The sequence below is a fragment of the Tachysurus fulvidraco genome, chromosome 6 (genome assembly GCF_022655615.1).
Source record: "Tachysurus fulvidraco isolate hzauxx_2018 chromosome 6, HZAU_PFXX_2.0, whole genome shotgun sequence".
Classification (NCBI taxonomy): domain Eukaryota; kingdom Metazoa; phylum Chordata; class Actinopteri; order Siluriformes; family Bagridae; genus Tachysurus; species Tachysurus fulvidraco.
This window is the reverse complement of record NC_062523.1, coordinates 24,932,447-24,953,812: the sequence shown is the minus strand read 5'-3', so window position 1 is coordinate 24,953,812 and position 21,366 is coordinate 24,932,447. Positions and strand designations below refer to the sequence as shown.

The window sequence follows — 21,366 nt, the reverse complement described above, 5'->3', positions numbered from 1 at the left end:
TAGCTAATGAATTTAGGAGCCCTGTATATATATGAGAGATTAAATAAATAAAGTTTGTCTATGTTTACTTTTATTGCATAAAGTAAAATAAATGGATAAAATGCATTAGAGTTAATATGAGGGTTGAAATTGGTGTTCTTGTAGTAGAAAGTATGGCTGTGTGTGGTGCTGTGCGCTCACGGAGGTGCATTATATCAGGCTGTGTGGTGTGCGCTCTGACGGCTCTCTCCGCTCTCTCAGCTACTCAGTGTAAACACTCTTCATCCTCCGTAGAGCCTCTGATGGGTGTCTGGGCTACGTGATGGATGGCGGGGGTAATATTTTAGTGCCACTTCCTTCATCAATCCTGCACTGTTTAGAAATGCAGAGCATTAGCCGTTGCCGGCGCACAGCCTGGTGGTAAACACTGGACTTTGACGCTGCCTCGAGCCGCGGTCACCACCGGCGTGGCCAGCGTGTAAACACCCCGGGCCAGATAAAGTCACCTCCTGCTGGTACAGCTGGGATAGCTCCACAACTGAGGGATGATGCAGAGTTGGACCTCCAACAGATGGCCAAACCGAGCTTCCGCCTTTGTTGAGCGCCTCGTCTGTACTTCAAACGGGCGCCCACAGCCTAGGTCACCCCGGAGTTCAAAAGCTCCAATGAGGAATAGCGGAGCGGCTCGTTCAATAATTCAATGATTCAACCCGATGTATTTGCTCAGCAGAAGAGACAGAAGCTGTGACTCGGTTTGGAAGTACTGACTCTAAAACGACTTTGAAAAGACTTTGAAAGTGGTAAACATTCCCCTTATTATTGAGTCTACACATAGAACCATTTCCACATCCAGGTTTTAAATGCATCAAGCGCCATTCTTTGTATTCCTTCTTCTTTAAGTAAGACTTGCACGCTTTCATTATTCAAATTTGAAGCAGCTGCGTCGCAGCATTGTGTAACATTTTATCGTGGAGTTGTGCAGGGCTTTTGCCTCTCGTAGCATGAATATGTGTACGGAGAAGTGCAACCGATGACCTTGAAGAGGGCGCGGAGGATTTGTCATAGAGACAAGCCTTTTAGTGAGGAGCTCTTCACATAAACACAGTCCCCTTACATTTCCACTCAACCCAGGCCTTAGGAATCCACTTAGGCTCAATAATTCCTGCTTTTCTTTCCTCACATGTACCGTCTGTGTTTCATGCCACTCAGATATTTCTCGTGTATGCACATGCGACTAATCTGAATGGCGTCTCATCACAAAACTGTTGTGTCTGTAGAAAGAAGCTGTGATTTTTATCGTTGCTATCCCCACTGCCACTACATTTTTGACTGACTTCTGCCCCATTCCCCTGCAATTCTGTAACAAGCGTTTTGCTGTGCACTCACCTACGCCGTAGGTCCTCGGCTACTGCGGCTCGGCAGCTGAATAAGTAAGCCCTGAGAGACTTGAGCTGCTGCCGCAGCTTGAGCACGGCGGCTAGAGGTTCCGAGTGTTCGTACAGGCCTGGGTTCAACTGCTGCACATCCACCAAGGGCTCCTCGTATATAAACTCTAAGAACTCCTTAGCTTGCTTGGACACCTGTTCGAAAAGAAGACATATTTGGTCTACGTTTAATAGACCTGAAGAAAAAATTGACACTAGTTTACACGATGGATGCGTCAAAACTGATACTAGTGTCAGGTATGGAAGTGTTTATTGACATGTACTTTGTGTGAGACATCAGACTAATATACAGTAATGAACAGGAAACATACAATGATGTAAAGATGCAAAGAGGAGAAACTTCAGTATCTTCCTGCAATGGGAAGGAAGCTAATAAATCCTCTTGTATAACAACATGACATCACTGCTTGGCACATGGCAGCAATCAGCGCTGGAGAAAATGCTGACTAGGAAGGGAAAAATATCTAGACAGTAGGTGCTTCCCCAATCGCATACACTATTCTCCACCACCATCCTGGAGTATAAACAGTGTGAGTAGTGTGTTCACACTGAAAACTCTAACTGTAAGACGTGCGATTCAATAGTGCACTCATGCAGCCGAATAAGTGAAGTGTGGAATGTTGAACACTTCATGCGCTCAACAAACACAGCTTTGCCTATGTAGTGGAAGAGAGGCGAGGCTACCAGGCATTGGGTAATGAGAATGAGTAACTCAGGGTCACTCAGGACATAGTGTTACTGCGTATTGTGTAGTGTCACTCAGGACATAGTGTCACTGCGTATTGTGTAGTGTCACTCAGGACATAGTGTTACTGCGTATTGTGTAGTGTCACTCAGGACATAGTGTTACTGCGTATTGTGTAGTGTCACTCAGGACATAGTGTTACTGCGTATTGTGTAGTGTCACTCAGGACATAGTGTCACTGCGTATTGTGTAGTGTCACTCAGGACATAGTGTCACTGCGTATTGTGTAGTGTCACTCAGGACATAGTGTTACTGCGTATTGTGTAGTGTCACTCAGGACATAGTGTTACTGCGTATTGTGTAGTGTCACTCAGGACATAGTGTTACTGCGTATTGTGTAGTGTCACTCAGGACATAGTGTCACTGCGTATTGTGTAGTGTCACTCAGGACATAGTGTTACTGCGTATTGTGTAGTGTCACTCAGGACATAGTGTTACTGCGTATTGTGTAGTGTCACTCAGGACATAGTGTTACTGCGTATTGTGTAGTGTCACTCAGGACATAGTGTTACTGCGTATTGTGTAGTGTCACTCAGGACATAGTGTCACTGCGTATTGTGTAGTGTCACTCAGGACATAGTGTTACTGCGTATTGTGTAGTGTCACTCAGGACATAGTGTTACTGCGTATTGTGTAGTGTCACTCAGGACATAGTGTCACTGCGTATTGTGTAGTGTAACTCAGGACATAGTGTCACTGCGTATTGTGTAGTGTCACTCAGGACATAGTGTTACTGCGTATTGTGTAGTGTCACTGCGTATTGTGTAGTGTCACTCAGGACATAGTGTCACTGCGTATTGTGTAGTGTAACTCAGGACATAGTGTCACTGCGTATTGTGTAGTGTCACTCAGGACATAGTGTTACTGCGTATTGTGTAGTGTCACTCAGGACATAGTGTTACTGCGTACTGTGTAGTGTCACTCAGGACATAGTGTTACTGCGTACTGTGTAGTGTCACTCAGGACATAGTGTTACTGCGTATTGTGTAGTGTCACTCAGGACATAGTGTTACTGCGTATTGTGTAGTGTCACTCAGGACATAGTGTTACTGCGTATTGTGTAGTGTCACTCAGGACATAGTGTTACTGCGTACTGTGTAGTGTCACTCAGGACATAGTGTTACTGCGTATTGTGTAGTGTCACTCAGGACATAGTGTTACTGTGTATTGTGTAGTGTCACTCAGGACATAGTGTCACTCAGGACATAGTGTTACTGCGTATTGTGTAGTGTCACTCAGGACATAGTGTTACTGCGTATTGTGTAGTGTCACTCAGGACATAGTGTTACTGCGTATTGTGTAGTGTCACTCAGGACATAGTGTTACTGCGTATTGTGTAGTGTCACTCAGGACATAGTGTTACTGCGTATTGTGTAGTGTCACTCAGGACATAGTGTTACTGCGTATTGTGTAGTGTCACTCAGGACATAGTGTCACTCAGGACATAGTGTTACTGCGTATTGTGTAGTGTCACTCAGGACATAGTGTTACTGCGTATTGTGTAGTGTCACTCAGGACATAGTGTTACTGCGTATTGTGTAGTGTCACTCAGGACATAGTGTTACTGCGTATTGTGTAGTGTCACTCAGGACATAGTGTTACTGCGTATTGTGTAGTGTCACTCAGGACATAGTGTCACTCAGGACATAGTGTTACTGCGTATTGTGTAGTGTCACTCAGGACATAGTGTTACTGCGTATTGTGTAGTGTCACTCAGGACATAGTGTTACTGCGTATTGTGTAGTGTCACTCAGGACATAGTGTTACTGCGTATTGTGTAGTGTCACTCAGGACATAGTGTTACTGCGTATTGTGTAGTGTCACTCAGGACATAGTGTTACTGCGTATTGTGTAGTGTCACTCAGGACATAGTGTCACTGCGTATTGACAGTATAAAGACTATATTAGTACACAGTACTCTAAGTACATGTACATCTCATAAACACCTACATAACATAAATGTCTAAGACTGATTAATGACTGCCTAAAGTAGGTTACTCACTTTGGCATCAGTATCTGTATCAGTACCAGAAACAGGACCTCATAGCCATACATGTAATAAAGGTAGAGGCTTATAGCTAAATAAAAAAAATTTTTCTACTATGACCAATTCAGTTAAGACCATAACTTGTTATGTGCAGCACTTTTGCCCCTTTTCCACCGAGGCAGTTTGAGTGCTGGTTCGGAGCCTAATTTAGCACCAGTTCTTTCGTTTCCGACAGCCGAAGTATCAGCTCGGAACCAGGAAAAGTGGTTCTTATGTAGCACCAAAACGTTGCTGGTCCAGACCTCTTGTGCCAGGGGTTGTGGGCGGGGCTGTTAGATAACATTCCTTAAGTATACTAATGTTTAATACACTTTTACTTTACTGCAATATGATTAATTATCAGCATGCATGATAGTAGGTAGCTAAATGCTAAGGCAAAATTTTTTCTGTGTTAATGATAAAATAACGTTATGTACTTTCTCGATTACAACCTCCGTTTATACAGATTACACGGAGCTGCACATAGACGTTGGATTCACCGTGTTTAGATGCCAATGTAGGTTCACAAAGCCATGAGGATTAACAGTAAAGCAACATCCGCCATTGTTGACGTTGTGTTTGCCGCTGCTGCGCTAACGTTGCTGTGTAATGTGACACGTATAGTATACAGTGACGTCAGACTCGGCTCTGTGACGGCTCTCTAGCCGATGGAAAGGCAAACCGGTTCTTAGAAGGTTCGCCAGTGGAACCAACTTTGAACCAGCACCCGGTACTTTTTGGTGGAAAAGGGGCATTCGTAAAAAACACAAATCACAGGCTAATTATACTCTTTTCTTTTGCAATGAAGGTCATTTCAGAAACACCTTATGTTTGCTGGTGTCCCAGTTATGCAACAGTCGTGCAGGAATAAGGAAGAGGTTGTCTTGGTGGCAGCTCTGGCAATAGTACCATCCACTGTAGCAGCAAACCTTGGCCTTGCCTCGTGACAATCCCACCGGTCTTTGACATCCTGTGGGGGAGAGAAGTCTCAGGGTAACCCAGAACACAAAGACATACAGATATACATAGGAATACAAGAGCTAAACTAGCTTATTAGCTATTGGGACATTGCGCAGAGGTCAAAGTCATAATAGAGATAAGGCCCTGTAATGAGCATGTCTCCTCCTGATAACCATTAATAAATGTTGAGCAGGGTTAAATATTAGATAGACTTTGTGTTTTTCTGTTAATATGTCCAGGTTTATGGTGTGTACCTCGGTCAGACAGATTTCCTGTGCTTCCGGTGGTGGTGGGTGTTTAAAAAAACGAACATAAAACGAGCTTTGAGTCTTTCAAAATCACTTCATCACTGATAAAAAGAGCCAAACCTACAAACTCGATAGCCACAACAAAAGCGAAGCGTATACCAAACAGTGTCAAATACAAGCGCCATGGAGACTGGAGTTCTGTTCAATAAAACTGATATCAGCTGAAGCACGTTATGCTTTGTCTTTCACACTTCTTTCTTGCCCGTGTTTACTTCAAACATTGAGGATTTACTACTAAGAGATTCATCCTGACGAAGCAAAACAGGGGATTGTTAGCTTGGCAGGTGTCCCTTATCCAAGCCATCTAAGAGATACCACTTGAGACAAACGTGGAAGAAGCAAAGAGAATGAAAAGAGTGAAGAGTCGGGGTATGCAGACAAACGCGACTGTCAGTGAAGCAAGGTGTCAGCGGCGTACTTCACAGGCAGAGAGAGATGGTAGATAAGATATGGAGGAACAAAAACAAGGTGGAAAACAAGAAGGGAGGTCTACTGAAGTCTCCCAAGGAGGAGCCGGTGACCGAAGATAAACAATGCACTGATTAGTGTGTTATGATGGTGGGATGTAGGCTGGTGTCTAAGCAGGAAGACCTGCTTTATAGAAAGACTTAACAGGAAATCAGACTTTACTGAATATTTTGGCATGATTAAAAAAAAAATCGATTCTGATTGGCCGGAGGTTCATATTCTTATTTGTTTGTTTGTTTGTTTGTTTATTATTTAATATATTCCATATTCAGCGCAGATTTCAGGTTTCGATGATAAAATTGACAACTTGTTTTGCAGCAAAACGTAACTATAAACAGACAAAAATTACATCATATAATAATCATGTAATTAACCAAAAAATATGATCTCTAGCAAACTGCTGTGGAATAAAAAAAAAAGCAAACAAACAAACAAAAACAACACCACTTGTGTTATGTCCAAATTCACCTAATATCCTGCCGTAAATAGTATCCAAGAATAGAATGGGCACGTACCAAATAGCAGTATGCTGAAACGAGTCCCCCGTTATTTGCGGTTGGTTTTCCAAGTATGAATCTGAGGACAGTTTTTTAGCCAATATACCTACAACTCATTGCACGAGTAAGGAGGAGACATCTTAGTATATCTATAAATACAACGTGGACAAATAAATCAAGGGAATGGTAAACTAAACGATATGGTATCAATTCTATAAGGAATAATGAATGAAGAAAAGCTAAAATGCAGTGAAATCAAAAAGTGTTCATTTTTCTTCACAAAAATAAGAGTGCATACTTTTAGTGCAGAGTGTAAGTAAGCAAATCGGGACGCAGCGTTGCAGAGTTAAAAAAATATTCAACCTCTTGGTTATAACGGCAAAACGCATCCCTGTCGATGTTTCATTATGTTAAGTAAGTTCAGCCCACACTATTTGTTTATTTATTAAACATTTACAGCATTTAGCAGACGCCCTTATCCAGAGCGACTTACATTTTTATCTCATTTTTATACAACTTAGCAATTGAGATTTAAGGGCCTTGCTCAGGGGCCCAGCAGTGGCCAAACGGTGGACATAGGAATCGAACTCACAACCTTCCGATTGGTAGCCCAACACCTTAACCACTAGGCTACCACATCCCCAAACGTTGTTGTCCCCCTGACACAAATTCAACACACACACACAATTCTCTTTTATTATTTTAAACATCCACATTCCATGACAAATAGCACCGAGCTCAAGCGGCTTGCTCGAAAATGTACTTTCCTCTTCGGTGCCTGAAAGATCTTCCATTTTTAACCGTCCGTAAACCAATATATAATCGGTTGTTCTAGCTGGGCTTGAAAGCAGGCATCATGTACAGTCCTTTACTGCCAATGTAAACCTGAGGTTTTCAGGGGCAGGGACCCCGGACTATAAAAAGGCTGAGCTGGTGTCCCCCTCCTTTTGCTTCACCGCCGATGGGAGCCTGATCGTAGTGCCGAGCCACAGACCACGCAGCGGGGTGTCATGTGTCATGGCTGCCCTGTAATCAGTGTACATGTGCAGCATGAACCCGCAAATACCACCCTACTCCGAAAATAGCACGTCACTGTTCTGCTCACTTCACGTTCACTTGTTGGGAAAACTATTATTAAGAAAGCTTTTGCGTAAGGCATATGCTCTAAGAAATGTTCAGTCGTGCTTTTATGCGACAGGCGAAAACAAATCCGAAAGGGACGGTGTGTCACAGGGGAGAGTAAAGCAGTAATGACAGGACTACTGTTCCAAACTCAAATGAACAGCCATAAAAACAAATCATGGGCCTTCAGGAAGCTTCACAGACTATAAATCACATGAGCTTGGCTTCTTTGATTAAACATCCTCAATTCCATCTGTCAGTGAGTATAGCTTATTAAGCCTATGTTTTTACCCATGTCCCAGAACAGACACGGCGCTACTAAATGTTGTTCAACTTTGACAATGTCCATGATGGACACAAGGCCAAGAAGGGACATTTGGTGCCTAGAATCTGTCACTTCTTGGAACAAACTGGACAAGGAGGCATCACGAGCTCAGCGTACCAAGTACAGCTCTTCGGGGGCTTGTGTAGAAATCACAAAGAGCTTTGTACAGCACAGAATATGTTTTTTTTTTTTTTTTTAAGGGAATATTGACCAAAATCATCAAACATGATACCACCCTTCAAACCCTGATACCAAATTTAAAATATCTCCTTAGACAAACGGCGAAATGGACATCGTGTGTAAAAACGGCCAGGGTGAATCTAGCAGTGTGGGAAAATGATGTGTATGTTGACCTTATGTTGCGACTACCCAGCACAACCCAGACATGGCTGTTTGGATTAAGCAAAAGAATCAAGAGCACTTCTAGGTGCCTCCTTCACAAGGGTTTGTGGTGGAACAGGCATGTCTGTTGTACAGGAGGTGCACGGTGCTTGGTGAAGACCTGGTCACTCTGTTCCCCATTTCCACAGAGGTTCCCATTTTTGACGCTTTCAGACAAGCTCTATGGGAGCACGCCGATGAAGCGTTCAGGGGAGGGATGGTGTTTCTCTGCCACACAAGAGTAAAGACGCCCAAGCTGCTGCTTTGATGTCCTTTATTCAAGCCGACACCCACTCCAAAAAAAAAGTGTACGATGGGGTGAGCATGAGGGTTGTGCGTGCGTGTGTGCTTTGCGTCTCAGTGAGTGTGTGTGGTTAAGAGAGAGATACGCTGACCATCTTTTTGATGTAAACAGTAGTCGCTAAACCTCCACCTGACCCTGTGCCTCACTCCAGCTCCCAGGCTCACTTCTATTGTCCAATCAACGGCTGTAATTCCCATTTGATCTGCCGTCCTTGTCTACCTCAACAGGGTCCTTCTTTGGGGTTGTGTGAAAGGTTCACACAGAAAGATAGGGTTCAAGCAAACTGGAGAGAGGGAGGGAGGGAGGGAGGGAGGGAGAGAGGGAAGGAGGGAGTGAAAGAGAGAGTGCTTCAAGGTTCTGTGCATAAGGATTTGAATATGGACTGAATCTAGAGACGGTCCAACTCTGATGTTGTCATTTCTCTTCTATACACAGGACTGGTGGACTGGTGCAGAATTAAATCAAGCTGTTTGCCAACCGGAGACATGTTTCATAGCTCTAAACCCACCAATACACTGTAGACACTTTCTATTTGTCACTGTAGAGAAACCCATATTTACTATAAATAAAGGATCCACACGTCACCTAATGGTCAGAATTTATATCAGCAGATCATATTTAAAAACATCTTGGAATATTAAGCCTAATGTGTAGAGACAGTTACTGAGAGACCCCGAGAGAGAGAGAGACAGAGAGCGAGAGACAGAGAGCGAGAGAGCGAGAGACAGAGAGTGAGAGAGAGACAGAGAGAGAGAGAGAGAGAGAGAGACAGAGACAGAGAGAGCACGAGAGACAGAGAGTGAGAGAGAGAGACAGAGACAGAAAGCAAGAGAGAGAGACAGAGAGAGAGAGAAAGAAAGAGAGAAAGAGAGAGAGACAGGCAGAGAGAGACAGACAGACAGGCAGAGAGAGAGAGAGAGAGAGAGAGAGAGAGAGAGAGAGAGACAGCGAGAGAGACACATACAGACAGAGAGCGAGAGAGAGCGAGAGACACACACACACAGACAGAGAGTGAGAGAGATACAGAGAGAGAGAGACACACACACACACACAGAGATAGAGAGAGCGAGAGAGAGAGACATACACACACAGACAGACAGAGAGCGAGAGAGAGAGAGAGAGAGAGAGCGAGAGCACCTTTCAAGTTCACTGTAAACGAATCAGGATAATACTGTGGTGACGGTTCTCTCTCATTTTTGTTCCCAAAGCTCCAGATCCAAACACATGCCTTGATTACACTAACACTAAAGAGAAGAGACTTCTAGAATTCAACCCACTTTGTCTGATGGATGAACGACAGACTCCACTTTAAGACGGTCAAAGAAAATAGTTGAGTATAATGTTGATGTGAACAAAGATTTGCGAGCTGTTGGAAATGTACACCACATGTTTGTGTTGTGTGCCGTGTATATGCTGTGCGTTGTGTGTTTGTGTTGAGTGGTGTGTAGTGTTTTGTGTTGTTCCCAATCATACGGATTAATCTGATTGTTGTAAGAGACAAGGATTACATATTCAATAAGAACCTTGGTCTGCACCCCACACCACATTCTACACTCTACATACGATGCTTAAATAACAATGACACAGCAGCTACACTGAGGGCAGCATATGGTTTGGGACCCTGCCTAAACCCGAGGGTGTAATTATCTGCCCATGTTATCATCGTCTCTTCAGCATTACGAGGCAATACAAGAATAAAAACCATTGTGCATATGACTACATGACTATCTACAGCTACGGAGTCCTGGGTGCAAGGCCGTGTAGTGAGGTCCAGTGGACATCCAACTAAAACACAATGCATTGTTGAAGGGGAAAAGCTTCTCTGTGTTCTGATTGTGCAGACAGTCGCCGGTCTCCCTGTGTCTCTGGGTCCAGTGAAAGAGACAGATGGCTAAAGTTTAATATCTAGCAGAAAATAAATAACACCATTTTAAACAGAAAATGTGTTTTATAGCTATTGTGTACTACCACTTTGGGGATATGACACCAAAACAAAAAACAACTTGCCTCAGTATTTGCTATCAGCAAGACGTTTTGTTTTGTTGCATTTTTCCCCATTGTGTGTTTCAAACCCCTAAGCCCCACTGAAGCAAAAAAAGAACTCCCCAGTCTGTGACAACAGAGACAGTCAGAGCAACCTTTTGTGAGTGCTAACAAATTGGGGGCAGGGAGGGTAAGCCAAAGAAAAAGAGGCCAAATGGGGGAAATGGTGCTCAGTCAAAGCCTGAGAGAGCACGTAGAATGCAACAGTACTAATAAGACGAACCTCAAGACCCTCCTCTTATTAGAGAATCACCATTACTACCTTCGCCATGCTTTCTCGCTGCAGCCTCCAAAGGCAACTCGCTAGCTAATCCTTTTGACAGGTCCATAGACACTGGGGATATTTGTTTAGGGAAAAAAGCGAATAAAGTGTAAAAGTATTGCAGGTTCTCTGACTGAAAATAAAAGGAAATCAGTTCCCATCTGAAAGATAGAGGGAGCAGGCAGGATGGAGACAAAAAAATAAAAAATAAAAAATGACAACGAGTAGAGGTGGAAAGAAACAAATGAAAACGTGGTGGTGGTGGGAAATGGGCGGTGAATGTTTGGAGAGGGAGAAGTACCGAGATACATTTCACGAGCAACCGAACGAGATCTTTTTCCGAGTGAAAGAACGATGAGTTATCCCACGTTCAACTACAGAGAGCCAACTAGACGATATGCATCGTGTATAAAAGCAATTAATAACATCAAAAGTGAAGAGAGAAAATACATGATCTCAATCTGACACCAAATCCTTGTGGGTTTCTTCTGGGTTCCTCCAAAATATCATGTTAGCAGGAGGATCGGTTACTCTAAACTCTGTGAATTTGTGTATGCGTTATTCCAAGTGATGGACTAGGAAGCATTCCAGGGTTGTACTAGGGCTGGGCGATAAAACGATAACGATATGTATCGCGATAGACACGTGATCGATATCAATAAAAAAATGTGTTCGACGTTCGATATTTTTTATTCTTCGTCAGAAGAAAACAGAGGTTGCGAAGCAAGTTTGGTTGCATTAACAAAGGCACTCTCTCGCTGGTAACCTAGCAACGTAGGGAGTGACACGCTAACAGCCAATCATGTAACAGTATCAGTATTTTTTTAAATTTTTTTTTCAGTAACATTTTAATTATTTGAGTTTTCCTGGTTGTTGACATTTCTGTCTTAATAACTGAAGGGATTATGATCAGAGGAAGGTTAAGTTTCAAATAAAAATGTTTAAATGTAATATATTTTTCTCCTGGTCCTTATTTTAAATGGGTCATAAAAAAATATCAATAATTATCGATATCGACCGATATGAAACACCGATATCGTGATACAGTTTTCAGCCATATCGCCCAGCCCTAGTCAGCAGGTGGACCGGTTACTCTAAACTCTGTGAATTTGTGTATGCATTATTCCAGGTGATGGAATAGGAAGCATTCCAGATTTGTTCCCACTTTAGCGCCCAGTGTTCATGGAATAAGCTCAGAGTCACAGAGACTGGAATAAAGATATTATTTGGCAAATTGGGAGAAAGAATAATGCAAAGGAAATATTAGCAAAATAATAATAATAATAAGCGAGAATAAGAGAGAGTGCTTTAAATTCTAAAAGATCAATTTTCCTGCCCTATCCGATTCTAGCCTGGTGTCTGCTTCCTGTTTGTAACAGGGCTTACAATTCTGCTGCTTTATAAGACCAGTTGTACCAATCAAGTAGCAATCTTTTTCCACAGACTTAGGTGGAATGTTAACTCGAGACAAAGTTAAGACAAAGATATTACATCACACAAACCGTACTTTAAAAATGTCACCTGATACCGAAAAGCTCTTCTCTACTTTCCGTTTGCGACGTCTAGATTTCTACTAACATTTTGAAACAAAAATCCCAAGTCAATGCCTTCAAACCATTTCATCTACCTAAACTTCTGAAGCCGCCACAACAAAGCAAACCACCCCGGACCGCTAGCACCACCACTGACTGAGTGCATAGGACTGGGAATAATACCACGTTGTCATGAAGCAAAACATAAACAAAAACAAAGAGCACATGGAGTCGGGGGATAATGCCCATTTCCAAATTACAGAGCACTGCTGAGGATTCGCCACTGGCTTTTTGTGAGACGGATGCTTGTTTGTTTGAGTAACAGAAAATGATTTTGTGTGGTCTGGGTTAACCAAAGTTGAAGTGCAGTATGCTTGGTGAGCTCACTAGATGAAACAATGGAAAATCTCTGAAGCACATTACCACTTAGAAGTAAAAAAATAAAAAAAATAAAATGGCCACAATGCCACTTAAATGTGCAAATGAACAGCTGACACCAAGCTGCATTTTAATTAATTCATTAAAAAAATGAACAAAAACTCAGGATATGTCATGATTGTAGAAATGTCATATAGACTTCGATCTACGGTGTCTGTCTGACGTTAATATTGGGTAAAATCTCAGGTCAATGAGGGGTCACTCAGATACTAGAATACGCAAACATGACTGCAAACATGGATGGTAAGCAATATTCACATGTTAATTATTAATTCAGGTCTATAGGGGATATATTAATATATACATTCTAAAATGTGTAAAAATGTGTCACTTGCCTGCACATCTGAAGCTCTGAGCGGTCAGACCCTTCTCTACAGCCAAACAAGTGAGAATACTCAGGAAGCTTGTTGTAACAGACTGGCGCTTGGCTCTCTGGGCCTCCCTTTGGCGACGCTCCCGGGCTGGTCTGCTCCTCATTAGCACTCCAGGTGGCGCTATACGACTGCTCTCCCCTTGAGGTCTCTGGGCAGCCACAGATGTGCGCAGGGCCTCCACCCAGTCCTGGGCCTGAGCCTCACTCTCAGCACGTAGACGCAGCACCTCGTCATGGAAGATGGCCTGGAAGCGGGCACAGACTCCTCCATCAGCCTCATCCCGCTGAACAGCCAAGCAGGAGGCCAGAGAGTACCGCAGCACGGGCTCGCAAACTGGCCCTCTGCCCTCGGTTTGGAAGGCCTGCAGTTGGGTGCGGCTGAGCACGAAGGTGAAAGCGCTCCAGTTGTTGAGGTCGCTGAGTTGGTACAGGAGGCCTACTTTGAGCACGTCAGCACAGTGCTGAGTGAATAGGGGCAGGGCTTTTGGACGTACTAGTGGACGGGAGGTTGCCAAAGAGACCGAATTGGAATCCAGTTCTTGAGGGTTTGGAGAAGCAGCAGAAGAGGGCTCGCCTGGACGGGCAACCAGGACACATTCCCAAAGAAGACGACGCCACTCCAGGGCCTCCCACTGACAGGGAGCACGGAGCTGCAACCGAGTACTGTTGAAGAAAAGGGCCTGTAGCACGCGGCCGTCCTGAGGCTGAAGCGCACCCACGCTCTGGCAGTGAGACAGTGACAGGGCTGTACACAGCTGCCTGTTCCCACTGCTGTCCAGGCTGTAGACCCGCAGCTCACAGGGTGTGAGTTCCACATGGCAGGTATTCCAACGGCCCCAAGGACCCTCTCTGTGCTCCAAAATGCCCTGCTTTACCAGACTAGTGGTGCTCTCCTTATTGCCTGGGAAACCAAAAAAAAATACAGTAAAGGTGTGAGAGAAGAATTAAAAAAAGCAAGCAGCTTGTTCACAAACATAATGCTCACTGGTCCTTATTCACTACCAAGTGACCAAGTGCACCATTTTCTTGGAAGCATACTAAAACATCTTAGAAACGACTATTGGAAGTAACTAAGTAACGCACTGCATTATTGTCTCCTATTTCCTTCCCAACAACCGCATCTTCCTGGCTGGTCATTTCCATCAATAACATTGGCGTCACATCAATTCTATGATGCTTAAAAGGTTCCTGGGCAGCTGATGCCAAATAACAGAATTGTTTGTACACTGTACATTGGGTATAACTGCAGGCTGATTCAGTCAGTCCCTGAAATAAGAGTGCAGGATGCTCACATTGGTGAGCAGTGTATGATATTTCACTAGGCTCCATCAGTCAGTCAATTCCTTGTGCAAGACTTTTTGCAAGCATTCCCTGTGACCTCATCAGGAAGAAATATCATTGTTTGCAAGGCTACTGTGCAAACAAAATGGCCAGAGAGCAACCCCTAATCTGTGGCACTCCTTTTCAGCCCTTCCTCTCTCAGCCCATTTTTTCCCCTCGCTCCCTTCTTTATCTCTATTCACAGTAACCTTCTTCCACACATTTCCTTGGCTGGGGCAGTGCCAGGTTTCCGCTCAAGTCTATGACTCTTGGGCAGACGAAGGGATATCGGAACCAATGCTATATGTTTGAGTATGCTGGAACTTGACAGAGGTTAAATGGAAGGTTTAAAAGCAATTTCCCCAAATGTTGTTCTTGGGTGTTATCTGTGGTTTAACATTCCATAACCCCGATGCCCATAACGAACAATCCCGTCACTCTTTAGGAAACTATGGGCTGGGCTCATTTGGGTCAGTTATTGGGCATCATCAGGTGTGGTATGCGCCAGCCTTTTCAAACCCTCTCGAGTCTGGAGTGCTTCCTTCATTTTAAGAGCTTCGAAAGAGTACTGAAGGTCATATTTAGGGTAAGGGTAATTTAACATGACTTAATAAGGAAGTCAGTGCTGTATCACAGAGTAATGCAGAGTAAGTGAACTCAGCACCGGTAACAAAGATTATTCATCTTTACTAAAATCAAGTAAGAGCCTCCTGGTGGTCCAGCGGCAGGATCCAAATCGAGTACGCGGATGATCCTCCAAACTGGGAGCAACCGAAAATACAGCGACGGCTTGGATCAAGTAAGAATATTAACTCTAAACCAGTGCACCAGCTGTGATCTCATAAACCTACCTGGCTGGTAGTGGAATATTATATACGTCATTTCTTTTAAGGATGTGGAGATTGATTGATGTTAATGATGTTGTTGCACTAATGTAAACACTTAACACTGGCATAGGACCAATTAATATGCAAATGTGTAGACATGCTTCATTTTGTTTCAATCACAGACTTTGTCCTGCCTAAGGCCTGCTAGATCAAAATTAATGGCCTATATTTTGTGTGTGGTGTTGTTTTTTTGTGTTACTAACGCCACACTGCACCAAACAAGCACAGGGCACAACCTACAATCCAAACTGACTTTCTCTTAAAACCAGCAGCATGGCTGCTGCAGTGTCCCGAACATTAAAATATCAATCAATCTCCCAAAGCTATAATCAGACTAAGACGGCAGGGCACACATGAATTTCAAATATGGATTATAATCTTTATAATCTTGAGTTTGAGGAACAGGAATATCGGTGTGTAGGCGGTCCATGTTACAGCCACAGCAACGCTCGAGTTACACCAAACCGATCATGACGAGGTTTGGCGTGTTTAAACTTTGCTCTAGTAGTGGCCACTTGTAGGAGACTCTGAACTGGCGTTTCACTATTAATGTTTGCACGAGTTACAATCCCAAATAATTGAGGCTATCCTTAAAAATATTTTGGTTTGCAGTAACAGCAATAAATAAATAAATAAATAAATAAATAAATAAATAAATAAAGGGTCGGTAGGTCTACATTTTTTTCAAGTTTCAATGTATTAAAAAAAAAAAAGTACAATTTTGGTGATGGTGATTACAATTTAAACAAATTAGCATATTGTGACGTCTCTGACTGGGTCTTTAACCCGTGCCTTCGGGCGCATCATTGCAAACCTTATTTTGATGCCGGGCACAGTTTTTCCAGAACTTCGTGCCAAGTTAAAGCGGTGTCGAGCTGTTTTAATGAATTTATTAGATGCATTATGGTGCCCGAACCCGTATGACTTTGAACGGTGACCGCGAACATTTTGTTTACTGTAGCCGTGGCCATCATCACCAAGCGTGAACCGTTGACTCTGACAGTGAATGAGAGTATGAGACGAAGTGAACACACAGGCCATAGTGTGACATCCGGTAACCAATAGTGTAAACATAGATGACGTCACGGGTATTTATTTAAAAGAAAGAACGTAGCCTTCGTTTGTATGTAAGCCTTTTATATATTTACAATACTTACTAAAATATAATTAATATTATTTTATTGCTTTTGTATTAGTTATTTGAACAGTAAAAAAAAAAAAAAAAAAAAATCGGTCGGTCTTAACGCAAATTTATAACCGGCAAGTCGGTCGGACTTAAGGCAAAAAAAATAAATAAATTTGAGTCGGTCCTAAATTGACAGGGTCGGTCGGGTTACGGCAAACAAGAATATTTTTAAGTATGGCCTGATATAAAACAGAAAAAAAAAACATTCTGTAGTTAACTCATCCATCAGGATTAGAAACTAAAGAACACTATGCAAATGTCCTCCAGGCATCAGCTCCGAGATACTATTAAATAAAGCATTTTAGCATGCTATTCACTCCTATATCCCTCTTTTCTCGTTGGCACACTTGAACAACAATTGTGTAATTCACATTAGTCTAGACTATGTCAGATTTAGGATAAGAAGTGACAAGCACTACCGGGCAGGTGGAACGAAGCACTTGGAGTCACACGACTGTGGGTTTAGTCTGAGGGCTGCAATTAATCAATTTTAGCTGAATGACTGAGCACAGGATTAAGCTGACGTGATACCTTGAAAAAAAAAGCATGACATTGATTATATCAATGTTGAGCTGCTCCATACTGTGCAATTACCTTAATGAAGACTGGTTAGAACAGACCATAGGGACTCCTGTGCATCCCCTATGGTCCGGGACTGGCGTTTCTGCTATTCCTCATGCTGACTAATGCCTTTTCACTCATATGCTAATCCTCTTAATATCAGGGGTAATTGGGACCCACTCTTTCACAGCATTGTGCCCATTTTGTCACAGAATTGCATTATCCTACTATTACCATCCCTGTAGAGGATCTCTTTCAAATTCAGATTTGCGCTTTGCCCAAACAAATGAACACGGCAACAAACAAACAAACGCGCGCTGACCGAATCCAGGCACTTGTTGGCGTAATCCTGCTAATGAAATCAAATCGACTCGGCCCCAAACTCTACTCCGTCTAATTTCGATAAAAGAGGAGACGTAGCCGAATGATTGTTACGGGCAGCAGGTGAGAGACTGTAAACAGAATTATAGACATAACAAAATGCAGGTGTGTAATGGGAGATGATCAATATAGGAGAGCACAATAATAAGGGATAATAATAATAAAGAGAAACAAATAAAATAAAGGAATGAAACACATGAGTGGACGTTGTGTATTACGTGAGCGAGTACAAATCATCACCACAGGGTCATGAAACTAATATATGGATGATTATAATAACAATCCTCACCTTCCATTTGGTCGTTTAATGCCATATTCTTGAGGGTGTTCTTGTCGATGGCTGGCACGCCGTTATCGGTGTACGTCCGGTAGTTGACATCTGACCGTGATCTGTTGTGCCCTTTTTTGAAGCCGCCACTAGATGAACTGGTGGTGTTGGTCTCTTTGGCATGGGCTGCCAAATCGTTTGTCGAGCGAGCTCGGTTCCTTTTCCCATTCTTCAGGCCCAGAACACTGAAGGAGGTTTGTTTAGCCCAGGCTAGGTTGTGAGATGCTATCTCGGTCTGTTCCCCACTCAGCAACCCCCAAACCCCACTGGAGTTTAGTTTGTCCAGAGTGGACACCTCTTTTAGTTTGGGAGGGCAAATTTGTCCAGCTTCTGAACCACTGTCCAAGCAGTGCAGGTAGTCTTCTGTTGCCTCAAGGGCTGGACTGATGTCCTCCACTTCTGATCCCTCCATCATCTCCACAGTCTTTACACCAGAGAAGACGTACAGAGAAAGGAAGTTGGATTCCAGGCCTCAAGGCCACAGTAATGAACCATCTGTTGTCTAGGCCCAAGAAGAAGCCTGGCAAATGTGGCTTTCCTTGAGGGCTAGAATCCCTTCCGGATACTGTTAAAAAGCCATGGCTCGATGTGCCAACATTTACTGCCTCTGTTGTTTTAAGAAAAAGTGGTATTGGCTAAGAAGGGGATTCCGTCATGGCACTGTTTATCCTTAGGTGTTGCACGTGTTCAAGTCAGGAGGCAGCAATATCTCAATGAAAGGGACTGAAATGTGGTGCATGGAGCAATGAACCACCCAAGGCTTCAACATCCTGTGTCAAAGAAAATGTAAAAAAAAAGGCATTAGATTCTCCAGCTGATCATTAAACACTTCTGTTCTAACATCGAGATCTAACTTAAGAAGTTAAGTTAATAAGACATTATCATCATATAACTGCAGCTAGTACAACCAACATTGATGCCTCAGCATTTTCTGACTCTGCGACTAGAAAGTCAGCATCCCGGCCTGGTTCAGTCGTTTCGCTTGCCTACTAAAACTAGACATGAAGTACTTTACCTGGGTTTGGATATGATCAGACCATCCCTTTGTACTGGGGTGAGGTTCTCCACTGTCTGTTGCTATTTCTTTCCATGTGATGCTGCGTTCTGCCCAGACACTTGCAGGTTTCCCTCTCTCTCACACGGACATCGATTTCCTCTGCCTGCGCTTTCTGCCTCATGGTCTTTCACATTCTTAAGGCCATGCATTATTTAGAGGGTATTACATCACCTCTGGCCAATGCCCGAACAGCACATTCAGCATCCCTGGGGGTGTGTGTGAGAAAGAGGGATGGATTAATGGATAAGGGATGAGCTCAGAAGTCTGCTGCAGCACATGAGTCTTACATTGCTACTGAGCTCAGTTAGAACAGAGAATAGTAACATAATCCTCCAGTCAAAAGACAATTGAAACTCACTAAACCTTAACCATGAATCTTTGGGTTTAACAAGGTGACGCAGAAATCAAGGGCGGCCGTTTTAGCCGTAAAATACGTCTCGGCCAAATTACTTCTTGGCCGAGGACGATAGGTTGTGACAGCGCGTTAACCGCATTCGAATGAATCGGAGACACATTATCTGCCAAAACACTGGCAGGACTGACTGATAGCCGAGCATGATGTATTGATGCTGGCACTAAAGCCTCCTGTAGAGAGATGCAGAGGCACTTTCTGTTTTTAGCTTTTTCACAGCATGCGTTCCCACTCATCACAGTTACACTGGCAGAGTAGTGTTCTACGCTGTGTAGCAGTCTGAACAATAATTCTAAGACAAAAGCCTTCTTCAAAAATATACACTGTGGCTAAATGCTTGTGGTCCATCACACCTATATTTCCCATTTCAGAAGCTCCCTTTTTATGGGAAGGCTTTCCCCAAAGATGTTGAAGCATGGCTGTGGGGATTCGTGTTCATTTAGGTACAAGAGCATTAATTATTGAGCTCAGGTGCTGATGTTGGGTGAAGCGGGCGGTCTGGGGTTCAGTTAGCATTCCAGTTCATCCACATGGATGTTCGCTGGGGTCGAGAAGTTTTTTCCGCTTCAGCCTTAAAACACGTCATGGAGTTTGACGTGTGCACAATGCTAAAACCATAACGCTACAGAATACAAAGACATTCTAGACAACTCTATGGGAACCGACTGTGGAAGAACCTCACCTCATATGTCTGCGAAGGACAGGTTCACATACCAAACAGTGTATATTATAGATCCAAAGCTTGGCTTGCACAAACTTTCTTAAACTCAAAGCATTTGTTTAATCACACTGCAAGGGCACTTTGTAAAATGAAGGTCTATGATTTTCCCATCAGCGAGCTTTCCCATCAGATAGGCTTTTGATCAAATGGAGGTAGGATATCCAGGTACTTTCCACCATACAGCAATGGGCAACTTGCTTAGCGGTGACTACACCATTACCTGATCAATAATATTTGCATTTACAGTTACAGTTTTGCATCAGTTTTTCCTTTGCAACAAATGAAATGCAAAACACTGTAAAAAAAAAAACACATGCACATGGCAAGTTGACTCTGAGAACATGTTTCTTATTTATACATCACTAAACATCAATACTACCTAGTACACAGTATATGTTAGCGTTGTCTAGTGTGAAAGCTCAATCAATAGGACTGTTAAATAGAAAACAACCGACCGAACAGATGTTGTAGAATTACAGTTTTACTTTGCTGGGACATGTGAAGTCATGGTGTGTTAAGGCAAATGTAGAAGAGGTCAGATGAGACCTCCTCGTCCAACATCAGCCTCTGACCTCACTAAAGCTCTTATGCTTAAATGATTAGATCTCCAAAGCCACGCTCCAACATCTAGTAAAAAGCCTTCCCAGAAGAGTGGAGCTTATTATAAGAGCAAAGTAATGGGATGTAAAGCAAGCACATATGGATGTGATGATCAGCTGACAAACCTGTGGCTATACAGTGTATATGGATTCTGTAGTCTGCACTACAGTATAGTGTGATTAATATTTATGTATGTAAAGGTTTTCTTCATTTATTAGAGCGTTTCTTATGGTTAGTTTTTTTGTTTGATTGTTTGTTTTGTGCAATACATGCAAAATGTTATTCAGACTTCCTGTAAAAGTAAAAAAAATCATAATTTTTTCTTTTAAATACTTAAGTAAATCCGTGAAAATGACCGTTACAACCCTAACACCTCTAATCCAACTTATTATTGGACTTATATGGATTATTTATCTGCACTAGCTACACAAAACATACGAACTCTCATACGATTTTCATTTTCATATGAATTTAATGCTCTTCTAAGCTAAAGAGGAGACGCCAACTCCAGGTGGTCTTTGAGGACAACAATCTCCTCATCAATACTATCAAACTGTGTGTAATGTATGTATATATATATATATATATATATATATATATATATAAAATCACACCCTCCGGTGTCACCCACATGAGGATGAGGTTCCACTTTGTGTCTGGTTCCTCTCAAGGTTCCTTCCTTTACAATTAAAGGGAGTTTTTCCT

At 42.8% G+C, this 21,366-nt stretch overlaps 1 protein-coding gene across 3 annotated transcripts in view; it reads right to left on the bottom strand.

Moving 5' to 3' along the window:
- The window catches only part of plekhm3 (pleckstrin homology domain containing, family M, member 3), a 37,297-nt gene that overhangs the window by 15,186 nt on the left and 745 nt on the right, over positions 1-21,366 (bottom strand). The window contains exons 2-7 of one of the 3 annotated variants that reach the window (XM_047815068.1): positions 18,887-19,134; positions 17,833-18,641; positions 13,171-14,109; positions 5,020-5,165; positions 1,366-1,559; positions 52-1,250 (exon numbers count right to left, since the gene is read on the bottom strand). In XM_047815068.1, coding sequence (XP_047671024.1) covers positions 1,214-1,250; positions 1,366-1,559; positions 5,020-5,165; positions 13,171-14,109; positions 17,833-18,286 — 1,770 coding nt within the window. In that variant the 5' untranslated portion in view covers positions 18,287-18,641; positions 18,887-19,134 and the 3' untranslated portion in view covers positions 52-1,213. Of the gene's footprint in view, positions 1-51; positions 1,251-1,365; positions 1,560-5,019; positions 5,166-13,170; positions 14,110-17,832; positions 18,642-18,886; positions 19,135-21,366 lie in introns of those variants that run through there. The other 2 variants (XM_047815067.1, XM_027143593.2) reach the window with 2 other exon arrangements.